Below are 26,279 nucleotides of genomic sequence, written 5' to 3' on the forward strand. Positions count from 1 at the left end.
GAATTCTGCTGACCTGACTAGGTGAGAAACTGCTGGTTAATGAATTTAAGGCAAGTATATATATATATATATATATATATATATATATATATATATATATATATATATATATATATATATATATATATATACACAATTCATAATTACAAATTTATTTTCTAGTTTGATTTCGGTATAAGTATTCTTAAATATATATTACATAGTACGCCCACAACCGTCCACAAGCTGAAAGCACATGGCGAAAAGTGACAGGAACTGTATTAAACTTTCTTTTTAAGTTTTGCTTGAAATTGATTGACAATGTTTTAAACAGTTATGAAATTAACTTGGGTGACCCTGGAATTCAGTGTGTAATATACCCACCCCGATGGTCACTGTTAATACTTGCATTACAAAAATCTGAACAGCTACCAAATGATTTATAGTAACAGAGCAGCAGCCTGTTCAGAGAGGTGTGGGGTATGAGACAAGATATTACATCTGCTATATAACAGCAAAACGACCTGTCAATACAGCACTCAGTAATGGAGATCTATGCTCTCCAGATGACTTGAACCACACAATCTTGGACCATTAGTCAAAACCGCAGTTCTGAGTGCTACACCGTGTGACCTTAACCCGAACCCCTTTTGGTGAGACAAGGCCACTCGGGATCGTTACATTGCTGGTAGTTATGGAGGGGAATAGGTTGCCTAAAGTGACTTCTGGCAGGATTTGAATAAATGTGTTGAATTTTACCGGATTTATGAAACTTAAGTTTGATTTGTACCAGTCTTGGGGTAAGTTTATATACTTATGCGCATCGGCAAGTATGTCGCCAGCTTCACGGGGAATGACAGAGGGCGCTGTGCCCGGAGATCGTCGGCCGCGGGCGCCGCCTCTCGCTCCCCGCAGTGACTGCGCCGGACTCCGCCGGACGGCTGCTGCGCGCAAGGCTGATCCTACGGCGGCGCCCCTTGCTGACGCGCCCCAGCCCGCAGACCGGCGTCCGTGCGGAAGACGCAGCTGGGTAATATGTCGGCCTCCCTCGTTCACGCTGGTAATTAGCCGCCGTGCTTTTCTTTAATGCCGCCAGTTCAGTTTACTTGATTGTGTGTAGGGGGGTTTCTTTTAAACGCCGTGCGAACCCCGCAGTGCGGCCTTTTGCACAAAACCTAAACGGGGAATCGCAGTTCACCTTGCGGCCGACTACCGGTGCGCTACCCCAGCCGTAGTCGCTCGTTTGCCGGCCGCTCCTACGGCGCGTCCGCTAGCTCCCCGGGTCACAGGACGCCTGTACGAAGCCGCCGGGGCTCCGTCCTGTAAACCCGGCGTGTTCATTATGATGACAAACATCCGCATGCTCGCCTTTTATTCTTATTGTTGTTATGTATCCTTTAATGTAGATGGAAATTAAGTAGCCGCACAAAGGCAGAAACGATCGAGCCGCTATGAAAAGGACATGCATGCGTGCACATAAAGGAAATGAGTTTTTACGGAATGAATGAACTGGAGGGGGGAAGTTTCTGCTGGCTGATCAGGCTGCCGGGCTGTACCTACAGTATGAGATGGTTTGCTGTAAACTGGGTTGATGCAGTTTTAAAATTTGCGCCACCCATGTAGCGTTGGAAGCCTGTGTGTAAAACATTCGGTAGCTGCGTTAAGGCTGACAGTAATGTTAATTTGACATGGGGGGTGCAGCAGCAGTAGTGACACTTTACATATTACTTACTGTTTATGATAATATTCTCAGAGTGCGGCAACTGGACGTCTGTGCGAGATCTTGCGCTATTAGTTGTATTATAATTCCCGATCCCGACATTAATACCATAAACGCGTTTAGTCAGTCACTACCACCCTCACTTTTTCAGAACCTGTTTTACTGATCAACGTTTATTAATACCTTTTATTTTTGGAAGGAATCATTTTGGCTCTTGATTTATCAGATTTAAAGCAGTGCAACGCGAATATACAGTACTTCCGTTTGTGTGTGTGTGTGTGCGCTTTGAATGACTGTGATTTATTTTGAGGAGATTATAATGTAATTGTTTGTAACTGGACAGTACGGTTGTAAAGTGGGTTTTACAGTTGCCTCACAACTCTAGGGCCTGGGGTTCAAATTCTAACCACTCCCCATGTAGGTGGTGTTTACATTTTCTCCATGTGCTGTGTGGATGTCTGGATGGTTAGATCTGAGGCGAAATTAGAGATGCCAGAAAGTGAGTTACTGTAGGGCTATGACACTGAACAGGATTCCTTCTGACGAACTGCAGCATTGCACTCACATGCAGTTCTTTGCTGTTTGTTTTTGTTGTCTTCTCCGTCCTTGACAAACGTTTGCCGGTGGCTCAGTGAGTGCTACTGTAGTCTCAGTCCACGAAAGTTGGAGGTTAGGATCCCACCTCTGCTCTCTGTGTGAAGTTTGCATCTGCTAAGCAGGTTTGCATGGGTTTTCCCTGTAGCCTTCATAGTTAAGCAAATGCACTTTCACCCATGCAGGGTGTCATCTGGCTTGTCCGCCGTGTTTCATGGGACAGCCTTATAGCTCATCGTGATCCCGTACTGGATGAAAGATGGATAGATGTTTGGCTAATTGTCCATTGCAAAGCAAAAAGTGATATTTACTTTCATGCCGTTTTAATTTGTCCAAAAGTGCCACGTTTTTCTTGCATCTCAGGTGGCGTCCAGGCCGCGTAGACGACACTCGCCATGTACTCCGAGTGGCGCTCCTTACACCTCGTGGTCCAGAGCGACCGGGGCCACCTGAGTGTGCTGCACACGTATCCCTCTGCCGTGGGCCGTGATGTCGCCAATGCCGTGGTGCGCCCCCTGGTGCTCAGCTCCCCGCCGACTGAAAGTCTCCTCAAAACGGACAAAGAGGTACATTCGCGGTCTGAGGGTCCGTCTGTCCACTTTCCTGTCCTTTTAACAACAAACGGACGACCACAGTCACCGCGGCTAAAGTGTCAAAAGCATTTTGGCTTGAAATATTCATGTTCGTCCCAGCAAAGAAACTATCCGTCCATCCATTTTCCAAACCGCTTATCCTACTGGGTCGCGGGGGCAAAGAAACTAATCAAAGCTAAGTCACCTACAGTTTATTGTCTTCTAGTCATGCAGTCAGAACTGAATCCATATACAAAGGTTTCATCATGAGTTTTATTCCAAGGGTTCCTCTTCAGAAGGTCTAGCGCTTTGTGAGTACTGTTACTTGTGATTCACGCCAGTCCCATTGTCTTTCGAGAGCACCTTGCACACGCATATTTTACAAGCCTCCGTACCTTTCTGCCGCTGCACTTAAAGATAAGAGCAGGAGGGTTTCCCCCGTGCCCTCGTGGGTATTCCTGCTCACGGCTTTATCAGTCACTTCCCCAGCCGGTTAATGGCTCCTTCTTCATGGCGATGCTGGCTTTAGGTGTCCTTGTGGGGGGAGGAGCTGCTCAAATTACCCTTGTCTTGGCTATTAGCTTTTGTTCATGTTTCACGAGAACAAAAACATGTTCTTTGCATTTGTTTTCCATTCACCTCCCGAACCATCAGTAATATTGGTAATTTTTTTTGCTACAATTTCCGATTTATATTAAGACTGTAGCCTAAATATTTTTGTGGGAAGTGTAGGATGTAAAAAAAATTCAGATTGAGCGTAAGCTGGTGTTGACATTCTGGCGTAATGTCCGACACTTGAGGTCCTCGCCTGAGGTGATGTCGTCGTTGCAGGTGAAGTGGACGATGGAAGTTCTCTGCTATGGGCTCACGCTACCTCTGGATGAAGATACGGTTCGGCTGTGCGTTGACGTCTACACTGACTGGATCATGGCGCTGGTAGCTCCTCGGGAATCCATCCCTCAACCCATCATCAAGGAGCCGAACCTCTATGTGCAGACCATCCTGAAACACCTGCACAACCTCTTCCTGCCCAGGTATTTCAGGTTTATGTGCTTAAACATTCTGCAGAGTTAAGTGGTAAAAGCCACTGACTCAAAGGCAGAACTGATTGTTGCACAAGCAGCATTTTCATATAGATATCGTCTTTCAGATATCCCAGCGGTCATGTGGTTAGATTCTGTTGCACCGCAGATGCACGTTTCCAGTGGCTTCGAGCCAATAAATCTGATGAGATCACCTTCAGATCTGCACCTGACATGCTGCAGGTCGGGTGGTTTGTCGATAAAAATTGTAATTTTTACTTAAAGGTACTGATGGTTTTGGCTGCTTATGTTGCCCCCCCCCCCCCCCCGTCCCAGGCATAAGCGGTTCGGATGGCGTGTCCTTTGGTAAACCTGACTCGCACATGTCCTCTTGCTGTCTCGCCCCCTTGTGACAGAGCTGAGCATTACACTCCCAGCCACTTCCGCCTTTGCCAGCGGGTGCTGATAGCTGTGGAGAAGCTGGCCCGCGAGTCTGAGAACATGGTCAGGGAGACCTGGGAGGTGCTGCTGCTCTTCCTCCTGCGCATAAATGACACGATGCTGGCCCCGCCCACCGTCGGGGGTCAGTCCACACGGCCCCTGGGTTCCCGTGTCCGCCTCTGTCTGTCTCAGTCTCCCCTGGCCTGGTTTACAGTACGGTTTCCACGACAACTAACCCTCTTATTGAGTTACAGTGGGGTCTGATTTGAAACTTCAACCTTCACATGTAGTTCATGTGAAAATGTATTTATAAAGGGAAAAGTTTTAACATGGAAAACATTGTTGGACAGATTTTTAACAATTCTGCATGGTCTAAATGTCTGTTACATATTGTGAAGTCTACAGAAATCATATTTCTTGTTCATGAGGATGTGCATTATTAGTAGCGATGTACCGGTTGTATCGGCCAGTTAGCGGTATTGGCCTCTACAGCAACAATCGACTGCTGGCTGATGGTTCAAAGTGAGCCGATATTTACAGACAATAATTCCCTTTAAAATGGTGACCTATATTGCTTTGCACACCCATGTTACTAAACAATTAGACAAATGTCAGTTGATGTTATAATTACATAAGATGTATACAGTTATATAGTGTTCGGACCTGATGTATGCCAGAGTTGGGCTATTCTTATAAAAAAAATAAATACTTCTTAATGTTCTTGGAAACAATCAGTGATAGTTTTTGAAATAATTGGCTATCAGTATCGAGTAGTATTTCCTTATCACTACTTAGTTATTTCTTAAACCTAATTATTGTCGAGTACAATGCAGCAAAAACAAAAGTATCGTATGATGATGATGATGATGATGATGATGATTACGCCCTTTTATTTTCGTAATTTTCTTTATCTTTCTGCACATTTGGCATTTTGTCAACCCTTGGTAGGGGGCATTGCAGAGAAGCTGGCAGAGAAGCTGATCAGCGTGCTGTTTGAGGTCTGGTTCCTGGCCTGCACGCGTTGCTTTCCCACTCCGCCATATTGGAAGACTGCCAGGGAAATGCTAGCTAACTGGAGACATCACCCCCCAGTGGTGGAGCAGTGGAGTAGGGTCATCTGTGCCCTCACCTCTAGGCAAGTTGGTAGCCCCTGAGTTGGGGTGTATGTTTGTATTGTAGTCTGGTTACAATGAGTAATTTCCCAGTATTTTGGCATCTGCTAACCCCAGGTCAATGTCACCGTGATGAATCTCTCTCTCTCTCTCTCTCTCTCATTTGCCTCTTTAGATTGTTGCGGTTCACCTATGGTCCCTCGTTCCCCCCATTCAAAGTTCCAGATGAGGACGCCGGCCTGATCCCGGCAGAGATGGATAACGAATGTGTGGCTCACACCTGGTTCCGTTTTTTGCATATGCTGAGGTCAGGACCAGACAGACGCACGTTTCGCCGCCGCGTTTGCATAGGAACGCTTGAAGTCGGTTGTCATCCATCTGCTTGTGAGCCTGCCACCCTGGCCTCGCTCGTTTTCCCCCGTCGTGACCACCTTCCCCTTGCCACCTTGCAGCAATCCGGTGGACTTGAGCAATCCCATCATCGTGAGCTCCACACCCAAGTTCCAGGAGCAGCTGCTGGGCGTCGGTGGGGTTCCCCAGGAGGTCGTCCAACACCCCTGCCTCAAGCAGCTGCCCCAGATCTTCTTCCGAGCCATGCGCGGGGTCAGCTTTCTGGTTGACGCGTTTCTCGGTGAGAGACCGCAAAGTTCACGGCAAGGCGGAAGTCTTGGCTTAGCTCAGCTTCTCATAGTCATCACATTACTCAAAATTAAGAGTCTGTATATCAGAATCCGAAACTTAATTGTCACACAACCATGTTCAAATTTTGTTGGAACAATTTGTGACTGTTGGATACACCATGATAACAGACAGCTAATAACTGGAGTATACTATAGGTAAAGAAATATACAAGAGAGAAGTAAATGCAAGTAGTTTACATTTTAGGTAAAAATATATGTAATTGTGAGAAAAACTTTGGAAGTCTTTGGAATTTTCTAGATTTTTAGCTTTCCAGCAAAACAAGCTTCCTATAGTCTCCTACAAATGGCTTCTGAACCCCTTTTGATTGGGCCGTATTGCACTTGAATAGGATTCTCGTGCAGAGGGAGCAGAGCAGTAGGCATCGTGTGGTTTTTTCGAATGCTGTAGGGAGGGACAAACCCAAATCTGATTTGACTGGAACGTCTGACTCCAATCACTCTCTTATCAAGAGCTCGTTATCTTAGAGGTTTTTGCGTATCAGATGACCGTGATTGTCCTAAGCGATGGAGGTGCTGCGGTGTGAAAATCCCGTCTCATTATTATTGTGAGCTATCTGAAGGTTGGGTGAAATATTAGGAGTCGTTTCATTGTAAGTCCCGGTGATCCAAAGGCATCACTGACCCGGATGCAACTCTGCTCTCGTGTATGAATTTGTCAGCAGACCGTCATTGCAGATCATCTTGGCCTGTCCAGTCCCCAGGGTTTTGAATCCGCCAAAGCTAAATAATAAGGAAAGGGATTGTTCAACTATAAACTGCTGGTTAAACATAAACCATGGGATGGCTGGTTAACGGTTTGCTACCACCTTAGCTTATGAGTTACAGGCCAGGCTCTGGCCCACCCACCCAGACCCTCTATCAGAAGCCCTATCCTGAGGGTCTCTTATTAAAGCTCCACTTCACTGTTTAGTCTCCTCACTCTTTTGAATTTGTTTGCTCTCTCTAGATCTTATAGTCTCAAAGCGAGCAGTACGAGATCAGGTCCTGGCTCGTGGTACACTAGAAAATCAACTATAATCACAATAGTAAAGCAAATTGGCACATGGGTATCTGAGCATAGTTTCTGATGTATCCTGAAGGTGACTGAACTGGCCTGCAGCCATGTAGTAAATTGGAGTGGTTTTCTGTTTTAGCTGGAGTGGGACGTATGTCTGCAATACTGAAAAGAAAATTGCTGTGTCCTTCCATTGTCTTTGGACGTTACTTGGTTACTGGGTGAATTTTATTATGGGAGAAAAACACTCGGCATTTTCAGTGAAACGTTTCTGCACAGACTTTCCTACGGTAAATAAGGTATTTCCCCCTGTCTTCTCTAGTTACAGATTAGGAGACTTGTCTGTTGTAGGTCACCGTGGAAACATTACACTGAAAGAAAGCCGACGTCTGTGTCCCACAGAAAGGTCAATGGGTTACTTGAGCAAACTATATAAATACTACTTGTTCAGATGGAACATTTGGTGAAAGTTAGTGTAAGTATAAGTTCCGGTCTAAAAACAAACAGTTGAATTGGTTTAGTACCAGAAATATCCTACTTTTGGAATCGTTTCAGTTCCTCTGAAGATTCTTCCATATGTTTTCTAGCCTAACATGACTGTGTATAGATACACAGGCCTTTATAATTTTTGCCAGATGTCCATAACCTCTCGTTTCTGACCTTTGGTGAGCGATACGGTCCTTTCTTCCTGTTTTGTGGCGTGCCGTTAGTGTTTCTCTTCTGCTAAGTGGAATTATTTTGTCTGTTTGCCTTCCTCAGGGGTTACGGTGTCTAAGAGTACAGTATGTAATGGACTTCCTCTTTTAGGTATTGCATAAGTAAATAAGTTGGATCCGACGTAACAGTTTTACTAATGCTTGTGTGAATGGAAGGATTGTATGTTTTCGGGCATAAGTGAAAATTCAAGTGTGTACAACTAAAAGCCACATACTAATCATTAGAATTAGCATTTCAGTAACCTCACATTAAAATTGATTCGAATGATTGAGTGATTTACTGGGGTTGATCTGCTTTTCAGAATCAATCAGAGATGATATAACAATTATTTGCATTGTTTTTTTTTGCTTTGTCTGTCCAATAGTCTTCTCGTGTCACAGTGCCTAAGAATACATTCCAGCAGGCTTATTTCTTATGGAACACAGTGGCATTCCTGACTCAAACACGGCTGGTTATGCTGTGAAACTGCTGCAGTTATGCATTCCGGTACCTGGAATTTGTCTAAGAATTCAGATGAGCTCCCCGGCCTACCCATTTACCACCTGTGTTACTATAGTAACGCACATTTGCTTCCTGTTCCATCTGCTGGAAAGGTGGGCCTGTACAGAACGTGGTCAGGTCTGCATACCTTCTTCTTTGCTGAGGGGCCAGGAGTCTCCTTCCCAAACTCCTCTCCTTGAAGCTGACCTGCTTAGGTTTGGGGTTATTCACTGTAGCTGTTGGGTGACCTTTACCTCTAACCCAGCTGCTATGCTCTCGCATTGCACTTTTCCTCCTGTCTGTTTATTTTCTGTGTTGTTTGGGTATGGGGGCCATGGCTAACACCACCAATGAGATTAATGCTTCTAACCCTCTGTAATGAGACAGGACCAGTCTGTTTGTGGTAATAACAGGATTCTCTCTCTCTCTCTCTCTCTCTCTCTCTCTCTCTCCCTCCCTTGATCCTGCCCGGTATGCCTCTCCACCTAGGAATTTCTCGGCCCAGGTCTGACAGCGCTCCACCCACTCCTGTCAACAGGCTGACCATGCCCCCGCCTCCGTCTACCACCAACACCACACCACCTCACAGTCGCCGGCACAAGCCGAGTGGGGGGGCCCGGGCAGCCAGCAAGTCCTCCACGGTGTGAGGCGGCAGCCGCCCGCTTCCTCGTCGGCTCGCCCTCTGCGATGCAGACGGCTAAGTGGCTTGTGTTTCTGCACACAGGGAGCTCCGTCCCACCCGCCCAAGCTGCCCCATCAGCCGTCCTCCACTTCCCCCCTGTCCAGCCCAAACCAAACGAGCTCCGAGCCCCGGCCCCTGCCTGCCCCGACACGGCCCAAGGTCAACAGCATCCTTAATCTGTTTGGCCAATGGCTGTTTGACGCTGCTCTGGTGCACTGCAGGCTCCACAACGGAATGAACCGGGACAGCAGCATGACCGGTAAGAATGGTTTATTGTTTTTTTTTGTTTACATGCACTGAGAATTTGTTTCGACTGTCAGTGGCTCTCAAAATACAATAGATACAGACAGACTCAGCATAAACTAAACACTGTCTCAGTCCTTCAGAACTCCCGTTCTCGCCTTCCGCTTCCTGTGCAGGAACTGTGCACAGTAGCTGGGTGGGCGTATGCTTTCAGGGCCGGCACTTATTTTCAAACGCACGTATTTTTGCCTGCTTTCCAAAATTGACAGCAGCCCGTGCCGGTAAAGTCTTATTTACAACAAGTCGACCCTTCATGAGTCTGCAGCCAGAGTAGGCCGGCCGGATCCTGAACTGCCAGTGTCCAGTGGGTTTTCCATCCTACCTGCTCTCTGAAGCACACCAGATAGTAACTACCCCGGATCTATACCATCTTGTCTCCTATGATATCCTAGAAAGCTTAAAAACTCTGGGAATTTTTATGGGATTTTTTTCTTAAAGAAATATTTTTGGGTTGGAAACGCTTAGTTCTCCACCTGTGACATTTAATTTTTATTTCTTGTTGTGCCTGCTCTGACCTGACCTATCTTTTGCTGTTGTACAACAAACCCTAATGGGATAGTTTAAAACAATTCCTTTGGCTACCAGTGTTAGTGGGCTACTTTTGATACGATAAAAAACAGTATGTACACGTGCTATCCCAGTCCTTTTCATTTACTTCTGTTTTTATTTTTATTATCATGCAACTTATTTCATGCAAATTCTTTCTTGTACACCTTGTAAGTAGGAACAATGCCTTTTCCCAAACTTCAGTGCTTGTTTTTGTTTTTCCTGTCACCATTGCCACCACGTTTCCTTTAGTTTTGAGCTTTTGTTGATGCAGAGACCCTGCCGTTCTGCTGTTATCCTCAGGAAAAGGATGTGGGGGTGGGGGTGGGGGAATGTGTCCACTTCCTTTCTGTGTTTCTAGCTGGGAAAGATTTCTGGCTTGATGAATCTGACCCACCCTGTAATTAACTATGTGATTGTGACGTATATCCAGTGAATTTACAATAACCACCGTAAAGACGCCTATTTCATTATTTTCATTTCATTCTTAGTTCATTTCATCACTTTCGTGTGTCTCTTTCACTCCGTACAGCAGAACTGGGACCTTTATGACAAATCAGCATGGGAAACACAAAGATTGTAGGTTAAACTTCACACATACATCGAAAGAACCACACTGCAACAAAACAACGGAGAATGAACAAGTCGGTTTGCTAAATTTATTTGTTAGTTATTTGTAAGGGAGTGATTGCGATCTACATGGGACACATCCTTTTATTTATATTTTTCCCATACGACCCACGATATATTTATATTTCTTTATTATATCTGGCTGGCAGATTGATCTTTCGTTTTCACAGAATATTATCTTTATCTTACTTTATCTTATTCTGCTAATAAGGACTGACAAGTTTCAGCACCAGGGATATTGCACAAAAGTATATTGATTTTCTGATTTAAATTTTTGACGCAGAGATGGCATTCCCCCTTGGGAAGGAGGGTCGCTGGATTCAAAGCAGAGCATCTTTCCACAGAGATACAAGCAAAAAATATATTCATTAAATGTAACTGAAGCATAAAAATAATTCTATCTGCTCGATTTTTGCTCTGCTAGTATCATTGATCTTCCCCAAGAAGATCATTGTGTGAATCTTCGAAGGACATTAAAAGATTCTTTAAAGGATGCAGCCCCTAAATTTGGACGAAGCCCTAGTCTGGAGTAGGTACTAAACGGTTCGGGAACTGTCTCAGAGGAAGTACAATCGGGCCGAGTTCCTGCAATGTGAACCTGACAGAAGTTCCTAGTTCTGGAAAAAGGTTCTGGTTCCGTAAAAACGTTTCTGCGGTGTGAAAGTGCCTATTTACGGCTTCTCTGTGTGTTACTGTTAAGAGTTCTTCCTCTGATAATGTTTGTTCTGTATTTTTGGGTGTGTTTGTGGTATGAGCTATTGAATAAGTTATTGAATTCTAACTAAATCTTTTATTGAAAAACACTGGATGTGCAGCTGGTCTCTTTTCAGCAGCAGTGGAGAAGAGCTTCTCTCTTAGTATTATCTTTGTCAGATGTCCCAGTGGGAGATGTTTGGTTCCATTTAGCTTGTGTCCTCTGCTCACCCCATCAGCCTTAGCCACCCAAGCTGGAGTGGAGCTGCGTAGGAAGAGCTCCCAGATATCCACAGACACTCTGGTCTCCAACCCCATGTTTGACGCCAATGAGTTCCCAGACAACTATGAGTCAGGAAGGGCAGAGGCATGTGGGACACTATGCAGGATATTTTGTAGCAAGAAGACTGGGGAGGAAATTCTTCCTGTCTACCTTTCCAGGTAAAAACGGCCATATTATTAATGCGATAAACCAAGATGAAGACTTAACCTTAAATTTCTTCAGGTCTGCTTTAGATTTCGTAGTAGTTGAACCTGGCAATTTTCTTCAACTAAATGGAGATGTTTTCTGCAGGTTTTACATGGTTCTTATCCAGGGTCTTCAGATCTCCGAATTCATCTGCCGCCCCGTACTGGCCAGCATAATCCTGAACTCGTCTGCTCTCTTCTCTTCTGACCTGAAGGGGATCAATGCCGTGGTCCCTTACTTTATCTCTGCACTGGAAACTATTTTGCCTGATCGGTGAGAACTCTTATTTACACTTGCTCTTCGTGGGATTGGCTCCAGGCCCACTATGACCTTGTATTAGATTGGCTGTTAGCAGCTGGAAGATGGATAGATAGATGGATGTATTGATTGTATTGGGTGGAGCCTCAACTCATCAATTAACTATATCTTGGTCATTTGAGACCACTGTATAATTTTGCTATCTTACGTTGTTATTGGGCAGATGGTTGCTCTTAGCTTACCTTTTGTTTCTATTCAATGGGATATGTAGTTTTTATTCAAAAAATTGAGTCCTAAAATATTAGCAATGATTTAGTTAGATCGAGAGAAACATATCAAAAGTCTTATTCTGTGGATGAGCTGCCCGCTACGTCTTTGGGTTGAGGGTCCACAGGACACTCCTGATAGGTTTGGATTCCCATGTCCAGGGAACTGTCCAAGTTCAAGACGTACATCAGTCCTACGGACCTGAGAAGAGCCTCTATTAGCATTCTGCTATCGATGCTGCCCCTACCCCATCATTTTGGAAACTTGAAATCCGAGGTAATTCGGTAAATCTCTTCTGTTATCAAAGCTCCTTAAGGTCATCCAGACATTTCTGCCGCGGCTTCTTTGCTCAGTGGTACTGACCCATCAGAGGGCATGATGCAAAAGTAGATCATGATTAGCAGGTGTATTGTTCATCTAGTAGTGTGGATCATTAAGTCCAAATTCATTCTTCCTGATTTTTCCAGGTTCTTCTGGAAGGAAAGTTCAGCAACGATGACAACGCGCACCATGACAAGCCTGTGACATTTCTCTCCTTAAAACTGCGTCTGATTAACATTTTGATCGGTGCCCTGCAGACTGAGACTGACCCCCACAACACACAGATGATTCTTGGTTGGTCCCCGTTGCCATTTGAATTATGACTGGAGATATGTTTGTTGCATTTAACTTTTTTGTAATTATCTTTTTATAGGGGCGATGCTGAATATCGTCCAGGACTCTGCAGTTTTAGAATTGACGGGGACGCAAGCTGAACTGGTAATGACTTATTCGGCATCCTGAATGTCAATCCCATGGTTTTTCCTTGCGCCATTTCATGACACCTTCCAGTAGTGAGTTACCCGAATGACTCTCAAAGGGAGCCAAGTTGGCCTGGCTTGTTTGGCTCGGCAGCGGACGTGGTTAAAGATCGGCGGCCCTTCTTTCGGCAGGTGCCGCAGGGCAGTGGCGAGGGCTGCCACGTGTCGGCGAAGAGCCACAGCAGGAACAACAGCGGCATCAGCTCCACCAGCAGGGGGAGCTCTGACATCACCACCCCAGACAGCGAGCGACCAGCTCAGGCCCTCCTCCGGGACTATGGTACAGTACCCAGTCAAGCAGATGCTACCAGCCATTTCAGGTCTTGTCTTGTGGATCAGATCATTTTAGCCGTAATATAGTAGTTTAACCCTAAATCCACGCACTGTTTATTTCTTATTTCCACAGCTAATAAACATATAAAAATAATTTGTATGTTATTCACCTTTTTTTTTTTTAGCAGTCACGTCAACTGTGATTTGGAGATGTAAACAAAAAAACACTGGGTAAAAATGCATATGACCCAAACTTTATTTCTGTGTTATGTTTGGAGTGGTGCTGTGCCATTTAACCTGTATAAAGAGGATTTTATGAGTATGCTGATGTTCTCCGCTGTAAAAACGTTTGTCTGTAACAGTAGATGTTTGTGGTGATGTGACCTTTCAGACGATAGATTGCTACATTGGTAGTAGCTGGATTTGAATACTGCTGTACAATCAGAAGCATCTCATTTTCATCAAAAAAGGTTAAATCTGCACTTTGATTTTGCGTTTTTTTTTTTTCACGGTTAAAGAGGCTGGGTACCTCAGAAGATGACCTCCTTTTAAACAATGAAGATGGCGGCCATTTTGGGAGGTCAGGGAGGAATGATTTGGGGGATAGTTTTTATACACAGTGCAGCTAGTGAGCTGGTTTAGCGTTCGTCTCAGGGCTGCCGCGATTAGTCGACGTAGTAGGTGATGTCGACGCTGAAAATGCGTCAATCGGTATTTTAAATTAATGCATCATTTTTTAAAAATGTATTTTTATTAAATTGCCTTTTTGATTTCTAAAATGCTTCAGTTCATTATATCAAATGATTTCCTTTAGTATCACTATGTAATTATGGAGTTGTTCAAATTGTCACAGAACGAAAAGGTCGTTTTACCTTGTGCAAAGTTTCAATGGCATACCACAGTGACATTAACGCTAAGTACAAGCGCCTGAAAGGAGAACAAACAGGCGGTATTCTGCATTATGGACTGCCAGAGTAGGCAAAACCACTGTAAATGTTGTCTACTCCTGTTTATTAAGCTACCATTAGTATACAACGCTTTTAAATATCTTTTGTCCTTATAGTTGCCAAATACACCCATTATGAAAGCCATGGAGTTGTATGTCTGCTACCTTAGAATCTTCATCGAATAAGTGTTTGAGAAGATGTTGAGGCAAAAATCTGGGCTTATTCTACCTTGATTGACTTTAGCAGTGTTTGCGTTGGGCTTGTTGGGACCAGTGTTATTACCGTAAAAAATGAAACTGAAAGGAAAACAGAAACTAGTTTTAAAAAGTCTTACCCAAAAAATGTCGGACTTCAATCAGCAAACAGTACCACCATCCCACTAATGACTTTTTGCCTAGCTTAACTACGAAATCTCCTCTTTTAAAAGATTATGTATTTGCTAAGCTGTAACTTTCTTCACCGCCAATTCAGTGTTCATTCGTTATCTAAAGCTGTGCAATGACATAGTTTGTTTTCGTCTAAATAAAATTACCTTAAATTAAATGGTCAACTTGATTTTCTGGAGGAAAATTAAGTGCTTAAATTAACCAACCAATCGATAAAATAGTCAATAAATTAATCCATAGCAAAATAGCCGTTAGTGGCACCCCTAAGTTCAGCTTAATAAACAAATTTACTCATGGCAATAGTCATCCTTACATCCATCCTTCCTTCCATCCACCCATTCTTCCATCCATCCATCCATCCATCCATTTTCTGAAACTGTTTGTCCAATTCAGCATCGTGGGTGTCTAACATCTCTCTCAGAGGTTACAGGTGCAAGGCAGGGAACAACCCAGAATGGGGCGCCAACCCATTGCAGGGCAATACTAAACAAAATCTTTATTAACTTTTTAAATTAAATTTTAGCAATATTTTGTTTGTTTTGACCTAATGTATGGCTACTGCTGTGTAACTTACCCTTCCCGCTAACAATCTATAGAAACTCTTTGGTTTGGACTTGTGGGTTGTGTGAAATACCTGTCTGTTGTCTTTACCGCCTCCGGGCAACTGATACCTTGGGCCTGGGTTACTTTAATGATGCGGAATTTGACAATTGTTCTACAAAGTGGCCTTTGTATTGTCTTATCTGCTGCGTATGGCTCAGCTGTTGAATGCCTGACGACACCCGTCCCTCCTTGTCTGCATGTTTACGGGACTCTGCTGGTCCTACCGTAGCTCTTCATACAGACACGGCCACCGGCCTTCTGATTCGATGCATCCACCTGGTCACCCAGAGGCTCAATTCCCAGTGGAGGCCGGACATGAGCATCTCACTGGCAGCTCTGGAGTTACTGGCCGGCCTGGCTAAGGTACTGAAGTCTGTGCTGCCTGTGCTACATGGTCTGACCACGACCGTACGCGGTTTGATGTATGGCTGTTAAGTTTGTATATCTTTGGAGCTGCTGAGTCATTTGATATGCAAAGTTTAAATCGAAACATGCCTCAGGTTTGTATTCTGCTTCCGCTGTTCAAGTTCAAATGAAAGTTTGAACTTGAAAAGTGCATTTTTCGTACATCATGAAAGGCACAGAGCCCGGGTCACGTGACTTCCTGCCGGCTGTTCATTCCCTCACGCAGGTGAAGGTCAACGTCGAGTCCTCGGACAGGAAGCGCGCCGTCAGCTCCGTGTGCGGTTACATCGTGTACCAATGCAGCCGGCCCGCACCCCTGCACTCCCGGGACCTGCACTCCATGATCGTGGCGGCCTTCCAGTGCCTGTGTGTGTGGCTGACAGAGCACCCCGACCTGCTGGATGAAAAGGTAGGAGACCCGTCTCCCACAGCGCTGCCGTTACTCAGCCCAGCCACCAGGGCGGCGCTGTGGGTTTATCGCTCCCCCATGTCTCCTTGCAGGATTGCTTGATAGAGGTGCTGGAGATCGTAGAGCTGGGGATATCAGGGAGCAAATCAAAAACCGGTGACCAGGAAGTGAGGTACAAGGGTGATAAGGAGCACAACCCCGCCTCCATGAGGGTCAAAGACGCGGCAGAGGCCACATTGTCATGGTGAGGGGGGGCGGGACTTGTTTTTTTTTTAAGGTCTTCAGCTTGGCTTGGTGCCACTTTAATGCCCCCTTCACCTCTGGCATCCTCTCGACAGCATCATGCAGGTCCTGGGTACGTTCCCCACCCCGAGCGGCCCAGCATCTCCCTGCAGCCTCCTAAACGAGGACACCTTGATCAAGTACTCCGCTGGCAGGAGCAACTTCCGTTACTTCATTCTGGATAATTCTGTCATCCTGGCAATGCTGGAGCAGCCTCTGGGGAATGAACAGAGTAAGTACCCCCCCCCCCCCTCCAGTTCTGTCATGAATAAATCACCAGCTGCAGTTTCTATTCTTTGAGTGCAAGCGGAGTCCCTGCCAAAGGTGGGTGTCTTTGGCCTTTTCTGCTCCACATAAAAATAATAATTACTGCAAATAACACAGAAATGGGTCATTTCAGGAGTGTAACAGAGGGGGTGTTAAATTATAAAGTTTACTTTCCATGTTCTTTTAAGCTGTTTAAAGAACTCTGTGCATGCACCCGCTGTGTGTGTAAGGGCATGCTTTATAACTCAGTGGGCTTAGGGTCACGACCCGGAAGTGGGATTTGGGACCATTTTCACTGGGCCGTGGGGGTTAAAAAAACATTTTGAAATAATTTTCTCTGTCAGACTTTTTTACTGTTCAATTCACTATTTTTATACACTTTTTTATTTACAGAAATTTTTATTGACACAAATTTCGCTGTGACTTAATGACCAAGTGAATAATGTAGGTTCTGAAGCTAAACCAGTTGAGAACCACTGGGTTAGGTATCTAAGCCCGTGACCAGAAGGTCACGGGTCCAAATCCTGTCCCCACCACATCCGCATTGGTCCCTTGAACAATTAATAGCTAAAATGTAATGAGTGTCCTGAGCTGTATGTGTGAGCAGCTACTCCCAGCACTCTGCCTGGCTGGCAGGTGGCAAACACTAATAGCATAGCTGTGCCCCCTGCAGACCCCTGCCCGTCCCTGACTATGCTGATTCGAGGGATGTCTGGGAGACACGCCTGGACCATGCAGCTCTTCCACCAGCCCAGAGGGGCCCGAGCCAATCAGAAGGTATGGCATACAGTAGGCTTGCGTCCCTAAGGCTCTAACACTGTCAGGTTGTGGGGTCAGGCCTCGATGAGATTTACTCATAGATTAATGTAGTTGGTGTCGTTATACTTCATTATACTCTAGGTTTTCGAGCCTCAGCGTGGGGGCATCTCCTGACAAACCTACTCATCCCCCGTTCTTTTCCCAATGCTGACAGCAGGCGTTTGTCCCTGAGGGCCGGCCCACACCCAAAAATGACGTTGGCGTTCGGTTCAACGTTAAACATAGACCTTTTCCAGAAGAAGTGGACAAAATTCCGTTTGTTAAAGCTGACCTCAGCGTCCCAGACCTACACGACATTGTAAATAAGGAGGTAGGTGTCTTTGTATACCATGGTTTGCTTACAAAAGCCCATTGTCAGTGTCTATACTAATCTGTTATGATGTTATTGTGTTAGCATTTCAGCCAGTATATAGTAGGGGGTGTATTTGTTATATTTTTTCTGTAAATAGCAGCGTTAGCCAGTAAAAAAAACAACAGAAGGTAGCACATATGGATCTGGTGGCCTGGCAGAGTTGGCTTTGCATTTGTTAGAAGTAGAATCCACCCTTTGGTTCCCAGTTGGAGATGCACCATGACAAGCTGCGCAATGTGATGGAGAAGCAGGTGGAGTATGAGGTGGCTCTGGAACGCCACAGCGAGGAGATCTGGAAGAATAAGCCTTTCCCAGACCCGCTGGTGGACTGCAGGCCGCCCCCCTCCTCGCAGGAGTTCCAGAGCGCCCGCCTCTTCCTCTCGCACTTCGGTTTCCTGTCCCTGGAAGCCCTGAAGGTATGCTGAGAGCGTTTGGTCTGCAAGATGGGGCCTTTTCCAATACGTTATATCATTTATCATCTTTACACCCAGAAACAATAGGCTGACTAGGGAGATGTCAATTTAACAGTTTAATGAACCGGTGGTTTAAGTCATTAATTAGCATAATTAAGACCAACCTTGTTTTGTTTTGCCGTTCCAGGAGCCAGGCAACAGCCGACTGCCCCCCCACCTTATTGCCCTGGAGTCCTCCCAGCCCAGCTTCTTTGAAGACATCAGATACCTGGACTTGCTCCCCTGCCGGCCATTTGACACGGCTTTCATATTTTACATGAAAGCGAAGCAAAAGAGCTGCCAGGAGGTAACCAGCTGGGGGGCACAGAATGTCACAGCTGGGCGGGCAGAGCCTGATGCCATTCCCTGTGCCGCTTGTCTGCTGCGAGTGTGCTAGCTTTGATTATTATTATTATTATTCGTGGCCAGATCCTAAAGAATGTAGAGTCCTCCAGCAACGTCCAGCAGCACTTTGTGGAGTTCTTGTTGTCTCTGGGCTGGCCCGTGGAGGTGGGCACTCACCCGGGCTGGACGGGCAGCGCGTACACCAGCTGGTCCATCAACACCTGCAGCGGTGCCGAATTCCAGCGGCGTGGTGAGTGCCGTCACCTCCCGGACCTCGTCGTCCTTTCGGAAAAGGCCGGGTCGCTCCTCCGCTTGCTGGATCCGCCCTGAGTCTCGCTCTTCTGACAGATGAGGCAGTTGTTTTGGGGGACACGGGGGGCGGCGTCTTCAACGGCGAGAAGAGGGTCCTGTACTACGCCGACGCGCTGACGGAAATCGCCTTCGTCGTCCCCTCGCTAATGGACACTTCTTGTAAGTGACGTTTTGCAAGGATTCTCTCATCGAAACAAGTCGCTTTTGTAATTCATCACCTGCTTCCCATGATGCGTTTTGGTTTTATTACATTTTAACATGCCGCTGGTATATCTGTCATCATTAATTATCGTCATCATCAATATGCTGTTATTTTTGTTGTACTGTCTTTTTAAATGTATTATATACCTGCCGAAGACTAATGTTAAGAGACTTCACCATCATCCTCACCCCCAACTTTAGCTGAATCACCAGAGAACAGTCTGCCTACCAAAGAGGCTCCGTCTCAGATGGATCTACTGCCCAGCATGCTGAAGCAGGCCAACCTGAAGCTGGAGCTGTTCCCAGACCAGTCAGAGAACATTGCCCCCGCCCAAAGGGTAGGCTTCAGCAAAGCCATATTGTGCTGCTAAAATAGTCCCAGACAGGCAGGTGTGATGCGACCAAGATACCATTACAAAAATACTTCAGGTGCAGGATAATCCAGCAGTGCCGGGTCTCTTTTGCGGGGCGTTTGCAGCCATTGTGTTGATGTTGGCAGAGTCCCACCGTCAAGATGAGGAAAGTGACCCCAGGAAGGTCGCTCCCCCCCCTGGGGCCGGAGACGAAAGTGCTGGTTGTCTGGGTCGAGCGTTACGATGACATCGGTAAGGGCCTCCTTCCTTGGCATGGGCCGGTCTGACGCTAAATCCCGTTTAACATTCTAGAAAATTATCCAGTTATGTTTAAATCCGAATTGCAAAACTGTGCTCAGTTGCAGCGAAGCCGGTTCGGTTTTTTTGTGATGCAGTTGTACTGCAGAATTTTTTTCCCCAGCTTTGTTTGTACCTCCCAAAAACATTCACACCTTCCTGAAAGAGGAATGATTTCATATTCTCCCCCCTCCCTCGTAGAAAACTTCCCTCTTTCTGAGCTCCTCATCGAGACCAGCACGGGGCTGGAGACCCATACTGCAAACAGCAGTACTTCTTGCAGGTACTATTAATATAATTCCCTTGTATTTAAAACAGGGAATCTCACAGCCACCATCCTAGCATTTAGACTAGACTTAACTCAGGCTGCTCTTTACGAATTTGCTAGCAATTTTGTTTTTGCGCTAATAAAAAAAACAATTGCTAGAACTTGGAGTGGTCTCATCTCTTATGATGGATTCACTTGTGCTCGTATTCTCTTCTTTTGTAGATGTAGGTGGTACTGTTGGATTGTTAAGGATTTCAGTGAATATGTCTCAACTTCTTGGCTTGGATGGAGGGGGTTTCTAATGCTCTGACTCTCCACCCAGGTCCGTCACATCGGAGAAGGACGTCCTGGTCATTTTCATCCATCCTCTGAAAACAGGCTTGTTCCGCATCAGGCTGCATGGCGCTGTGGGAAAGTTCAACATGGTGGTTCCCCTGGTGGACGGGATGGTGGTCAGCAGGCGGTCTTTAGGTCAGATTCCTTTTTCTGGGTGGGACACTCTTCCCGGGTCTGTGTGACATGCAAATGGAAGGATGGAATGGGGAATTTAGTTTGAGAGACGACTGTATAGCAGGGGGCAGTGAAAACGAAATGGTGCTGCTTTGGCAGTGGATTTGGAGGGAAACTGATAGCAGAAACACCGAAAGGTAGTCAGGCTCCCGGTCGGGCGTCTGGACCTGTGAATGTTTACTGTTGGGAGGAGAAAAGAAACGTATCTTTAATAAGCATTGTTGAATAACAGCAAAAATCAGGTTAATATTCTATATGCAACACTATACAAAAGTATCAAAATGTTTAAAGCTATTTGTCCGGGTAATAAGTGTGTATATCTTCAGAAACAAAACTGTTTAACATCAGAACATATGTAAATAACACAAACGAACAAGAATTTCTTCTGTTCTCAAAAAAAGTGAGTGATATATTGTGGGCTGGGTAGAAGGACACTGCTAAAGTTCCCAAACCTCTCCTCAAATTGATTGGTTGATTGATTGAGTGATTAAGATTACATTACATCACATCACATTACATTAATCACTCAGTGGTATTGATTGACCAAACATGGTTGCTGCAAATCCTGGGCTTACTTTAGGAGAGATTTTCAAATTGCTGACAGACCTTTACACCTAGGTGAAGATTGCTTTTGCCCAGTGCTGTATAGGACGTTTCAGTGTTTTAAAAAGGTATTTGGAAGTATTTCAGAGTGGGTTCATATCTAAGTCCCAGTGACAACTACATAGAGGTATGGAGCGTGCGCTGATTACAGCGCGTTGCTGCACCCACCAACCCGACAAACCACCTCAGGGATGAGAACCTGAGTTCAGCCATTTGGCAGGTGATACTTCAGCACCACACTAGTCCGAATGGAGCATTGTGAGTATTTTTCAGTGGCTGGAGTATTAAGCCCCAAGTTATCCCTGTAAGTTGGAGGACCTCCTTATAGGGCTGGATGTAGATTAGCGCCGTAGCCAGGATGAAGCAGTCGCAGGTTAAGGGCCTTGCTCAAGGGCCCAACAGAGCAGAATCACTCTGGGCATTCATGGGATTTGAACCCGTAACCTTCCAGTTGCTGGGACAGAGTCCTAGTCTCAGAGCCACCGCTCCTGCGTATATCTACAGAAAATGACGTTTTCTTTTCCTTTCCCCCTCCACTCTTTCTTGGCTCATTTCAGGGTTCTTGGTGAGACAGACGGTAATAAATGCATGCAGACGAAAAAGGCTGGAGAGCGACTCCTACAGCCCGCCTCACGTGCGGAGAAAGCAGAAGATCGCGGAGATCGCCAACCGATACCGGAACAAGCAGTTGGAGCCTGAGTTTTACACGTCGCTCTTCCAGGAAGTGGGCGAGGGGAAGAGCAGCCAGTGAGCTGCAGATACCGGGAAGATAACTGGGTGCACTGGGTTCTTTGCATTTCTATGCCAGTTTGTTTCTTTATACCAGCATTTTGGTAGCCTTTTGCTGCATGAATAAAATCTCCCAGAAGGATGCAGCCTCATAAACTCCGCTCCCGATTGAGGATGGACGCAGCCACGGACAAAACTGTACTTACTAGCAGAGCATCCTCCCAAAATTGCTGAGGGAACTGGAGAGGCAGAGTGCCGGGTGCTTTCGTCGCTAACAGTGCAAGTGTTTGTGACACTGGTGTCCAGAAGTGTGTTCAAAACCAAACAGCTTAGCTAAAGGTGGAGGTCCACCAGTCTTTTTTTTTCCATGAAACAACATTATATAGACATTGTTTTAGCTGTCTAATTCTGCCCTGACATATTTAAAATGATTATTTTATGTATTGTAGCCTTTTTTGGGACATTTCTTAGTTTCTTTTTTTAGACATCATTGAATGTGAAAACGTAGTTTATTCTACTTAATACAAAAAAATCCATTACAGAATTATTTATTGATATTAAAAATAAGATAATGCAATTTAGCACGAGAATAGCCCCTACTATACTTAATAGGCTATTTTAATGCTGCACTACACTGTAGGTATAAATGACATGACATTGTAATAGTTTTTCTCCTTTCATCAGGAAATGAGAGCAATCTTCTCGTTTTGTTGACTTCTTATAATATCTCTGTCTTTTTGATAAAATCTCAGGCAGTTTGTTGTGTTCTTTATGCATTTATTTCACCTGGAAATAACTTCTATCGATATTAACCAGCTGACCTCTGTTTCGGGCATTTGCTGAGTATTTTTCTCTTCCTCCCTCTTCATTACAGTCTCTTGTGTTCCTTAACATATACTGTCCTCCTTTAAAGAAAACGAAATGTAGCTGTAAAGCTCTGTTACTGTCCCAGTAGAAATAACAGTTCTTTTTAATGATAACGATTTTGAACTTTTGCTACTGTAGATTACCCATCTATTGTTTTTTTTTATTATTGTTTTGTGTTTGTTTAAAAGCCAAAATGACATTGAGTCTTGCCTGAATCACTAGTTCATTTCAGTGTGTCTGTTCCTCCAAGGATGTTGGGCTGGGTTTCCTGTAATGCCTGAGAAAAGAATTTGCAAACAGGCAGATTGTTCCTGCACTGTTCCAAGCTTTCCGACCTCCAGGCGTCGTCTTCTCCATTTAAGGGCTCACATGCTGCTTGTCGCACCTTTTTGAGTAAAAAGATCATTTCCGTCTTGTTTCAATCACCGGTCTCCTAAGGGAAAATCCCGGTTCTAATTCTTGCTGGACCTTTCAGTTACAATTTTTCTTACTGAAATATGTAAATGATGCAGAAATATCAGCGGGTTTCATGAATTTGCAGGTGTATGAGAGCTTAGAATTTCTTTTTAATTTTAACTTGAACCACTTTGGTCCCTGTATGTTTGTTTATTTCTTGTCATTTACTATGTTTGAAGTTAAAATGAATTCTGCCAAACTAAGCTGGAGGGCTTTCCTTGCTCTTTTGACCTGCAGTTTGGTTATGGGTTTATAAATAGTAACGTTTTCCTACTTTTTTTATATTTCTTAAGGTTATTCATTCTAGATCTTTAGTTCATTTCCGACTCAAATGTGACAGATTCGGGCCTTTTGATTGTTTGTTTTTTTTGTTTAAACACATCATTCAGTTTAGGTTATTGTTCATGCTCCAGAGTCTGTGGAAGGTTAAATAACAAAAGCCATTGTATGTAGTACACCCTCGGTTCAGCACATTGTCTAAATAAGATTTTTTAAATCTGTTTCTATGAAAGGATTCGTTTTTTTTTTCTTTTGTAAATATTTGCAGTTTTTAACTTGAAATGTATAAAGCTGGAAGACCATGTACATATAAAGGTGTGAAGTATGTTACCTTTGTCTGTTCTCTTTATTCTATAGGAAAATGCTTGTTTGTATTTATGTCAATTATATATTTATAAAATATATAGTGTAGTATATTGCATTATTTTATAACATATATAATCAATACATATAATATCGAGGAAATATCTATATCCTAGTAACACATTGGATATTGAATGTAACACATGAATTGCATAAAAAAAAATTACATTTCTTATCACACCCAACTGTGTCGTGTCTTTGTTCATTCTGCTGGGACCTGCTCGTTAGCCTCTTCCGTGATATGGCTGCTTGTCCGGAAGCTCGGCCATTGTCCTTCCTTTATTCCTTAAACTTGAACCGAACTATCTCCTGTTTTGTGAAAATGAAGCCGCAAACTCCTGTGACTGGATGTGTTCAGTAACAGACCAATTAGGTGTGTTCTGCTGGGTGCAGATAATTCTATATGTGTCCAGCAGATGGAGCCCTTCCCGCAGTAATACCTGCATAAACAGTGAATCGGCTACGTATGTGACATATACAGTATATATAAATCAATCAGCTAAAAATGATAGCAGGTATCAACGTGCATCAAGTGAAACTGCTCTCATTTTAGAATATATTTGTTACTGTGTCTGTTTTACGGCACTTTGCTCGCGATTTATAAGGCTACACAGATGTTAAATGCCCTCGGCTGATTCCGGCGAGTCCCTGGCTTGTCTGCTGACGTCGCCGGGGCCAGTTGCAGTCTCTTTGTGCCGAACCGCGCCGGATCTGGTCGTCTTCTGTATTCCGTCCGGTCTCCTGGCAGGGTCCCTCCAAGCTCCGAAAGTGGCTGAATGCCCGCCACGGCGCCGTCCGTATTACGGCTTTGCAGAGGTGGTCCTCTTGCGCTCCGCATGGTGGCCCTTTGCCAGTGCACTTTGATATTATCGTCTGGCTTAATTCACCACATCCGGTCACTGAGTTGCTTGGCACATTAAACTGATTAATGTAATTATATATAGATTTTGCACCAATTCATTTTTTTCTTGCCCTTGTCCAGTAGCGGATCTAGAAAATTTTACATGGGGTGGTATGGAGGACAGTATGTGGGAGTTCTCATGCAGAAATACAAGTGTACTTCTATAGGTAAATGTACTTAACAAAAGATCCACAGATACATTTTTACAATATTTGTTTTGACATAATGCTACAGTGTTTCCTGAGTGCTTCGGAGCATTTCTCACATGACAATTAACATTTGCAAAGCAACAAGTGTGATCCCCACACCGTAATGTCACTTCTGCACAGCAGAACATCATTTATTATTGCTTTACACGAATTTCCAAATATTTTAGTACATACATGCGATTTTTTTCGTACAGTTGTCAACATTTGGTATAATTTTCAGTTGCTTTAGTCTTGTTGGTCAAAGTAGATTATTGTATTGTAATAATTTTACACCCAAATGTAATGTACGTGATGATCGTGTTAGTCACCACATGCAGAACAGTTAGCCAAGCTTACAAAATGATTATATTTTAGAAATTGCAATAATATGTCTTGTGTTTTTAGTTCCTACGCTACATGATTTTGTTGTAATTTTCTCGCTCCTGTGTTGCCATTTATTGCTTTTACTATGTGATGTTTTGGTTTGCTATTATACTTTGTTGTACTGTGAGATCTTAAGAAGTTACATGCACATGCAAGAGATTTCTCTTGCCAGTGAACTTTACATGCTGTAATGTAGAAACTGGTGTGTTTGATAAGAATAGTTTTTCTCGGTGGCTTTGGCACGTTTCATAAAACATAGTTAACATTCTCAGGACTGTAGCTCAAAACAAGCATACAGCAAACATGTATCTGTAAAAGCCTGCAACTTACCCAAGACGGTTAACTCATGTATCAAAATCAAGCAATTCCTCCAATGAATCTCAGTGCCACCAAAATAAAAAGTACAATAAGTATTATCTTAACCATGAGCGTCAAAATGGATAAATACATTGTCAGTATAAGTATGAGCTCCGAAATTATGAATGATAGTCGGTTCCCACTTTCTCATTGTCAGTGACCGACTGCAGCCCAGCCATCGTGCTTAGCTTTGTGCATGAACTGTTTTGAGAAATATAGCTCTTATAGTCTTGAGAAAGTTAGGGATGTTTAATGAAATGTGCCACACGAAGCAAGTAAAACTGTAATACACTCTGCCCCGAGTGAATCTTCATAGACGACAATAGGACAACAGATCAGCCAGCGCTCGTGCAAAAACCTGCACTGCAGCTCTTGCTGGCTCTGTACCGCCCATCTGCTTGTCTGACCACGCTTTTTTAAAGACAGCTTGGGCGACGGTTGTTGTGTTGTGCGGCAGAACGTTTCACAAGCATATCCCAGTTAAAGTGCTTTTGCACGCTGGTTCTCAATGCTGAGAACAGCTAGATTCTTCATCTGCCACGGCTGTGTGGCGCAGGTGACTTTTTCCAAGTTTCCAAGCCGAGAGAAGCTGCGCTCACACCCTGCAGTCCCCGCCGGCAACCCACTGCTTAAACGTTATGGATTCAAACATGCCAGTGTTTTTGCTACTGTAGCTCTTTCTTTGTCTTTA

General features: G+C 44.5%; 1 protein-coding gene across 5 annotated transcripts; it reads left to right on the top strand.

Moving 5' to 3' along the window:
* The first annotated feature begins 864 nt into the window (after positions 1 to 864).
* Positions 865 to 23,725, top strand: ralgapb (Ral GTPase activating protein non-catalytic subunit beta). 5 transcript variants are annotated; one of them, XM_049021896.1, is made up of 31 exons: positions 865 to 1,039; positions 2,657 to 2,859; positions 3,697 to 3,899; positions 4,304 to 4,470; positions 5,277 to 5,463; positions 5,616 to 5,747; positions 5,893 to 6,071; positions 7,895 to 7,942; positions 8,822 to 8,973; positions 9,057 to 9,273; positions 11,426 to 11,627; positions 11,761 to 11,928; positions 12,342 to 12,456; positions 12,648 to 12,795; positions 12,875 to 12,939; positions 13,113 to 13,260; positions 15,419 to 15,552; positions 15,821 to 16,003; positions 16,096 to 16,247; positions 16,342 to 16,517; positions 17,226 to 17,329; positions 17,526 to 17,681; positions 17,930 to 18,139; positions 18,324 to 18,482; positions 18,605 to 18,770; positions 18,869 to 18,991; positions 19,235 to 19,371; positions 19,533 to 19,638; positions 19,885 to 19,966; positions 20,274 to 20,422; positions 21,622 to 23,725. In XM_049021896.1, the coding sequence occupies exons 2-31, from the start codon at positions 2,689 to 2,691 to the stop codon at positions 21,813 to 21,815; spliced, it is 4,533 nt and encodes a 1,510-aa protein (XP_048877853.1). In that variant the 5' UTR covers positions 865 to 1,039; positions 2,657 to 2,688; the 3' UTR covers positions 21,816 to 23,725. The 5 variants fall into 5 exon arrangements, with proteins under 5 accessions (XP_048877853.1, XP_048877855.1, XP_048877856.1 ...); XM_049021898.1 differs by having other exon boundaries at positions 17,529 to 17,681; XM_049021897.1 differs by having other exon boundaries at positions 890 to 1,009.
* The last annotated feature ends 2,554 nt before the right edge of the window (positions 23,726 to 26,279 follow it).

The sequence above is a fragment of the Brienomyrus brachyistius genome, chromosome 8 (assembly GCF_023856365.1).
Source record: "Brienomyrus brachyistius isolate T26 chromosome 8, BBRACH_0.4, whole genome shotgun sequence".
Lineage (NCBI taxonomy): Eukaryota > Metazoa > Chordata > Actinopteri > Osteoglossiformes > Mormyridae > Brienomyrus > Brienomyrus brachyistius.

What these genes read in the sequence shown, in the direction of transcription:
- ralgapb (XM_049021896.1), top strand. Translation starts at nt 2,689, where the DNA reads ATGTACTCCGAGTGGCGCTCCTTACACCTCGTGGTCCAGAGCGACCGG. An exon ending in CAACACACAGATGATTCTTG is followed by an intron (nt 12,796 to 12,874) that starts GTTGGTCCCCGT and finishes ATCTTTTTATAG; the next exon opens with GGGCGATGCTGAATATCGTC. An exon ending in CTCGCTAATGGACACTTCTT is followed by an intron (nt 18,992 to 19,234) that starts GTAAGTGACGTT and finishes CCCCAACTTTAG; the next exon opens with CTGAATCACCAGAGAACAGT.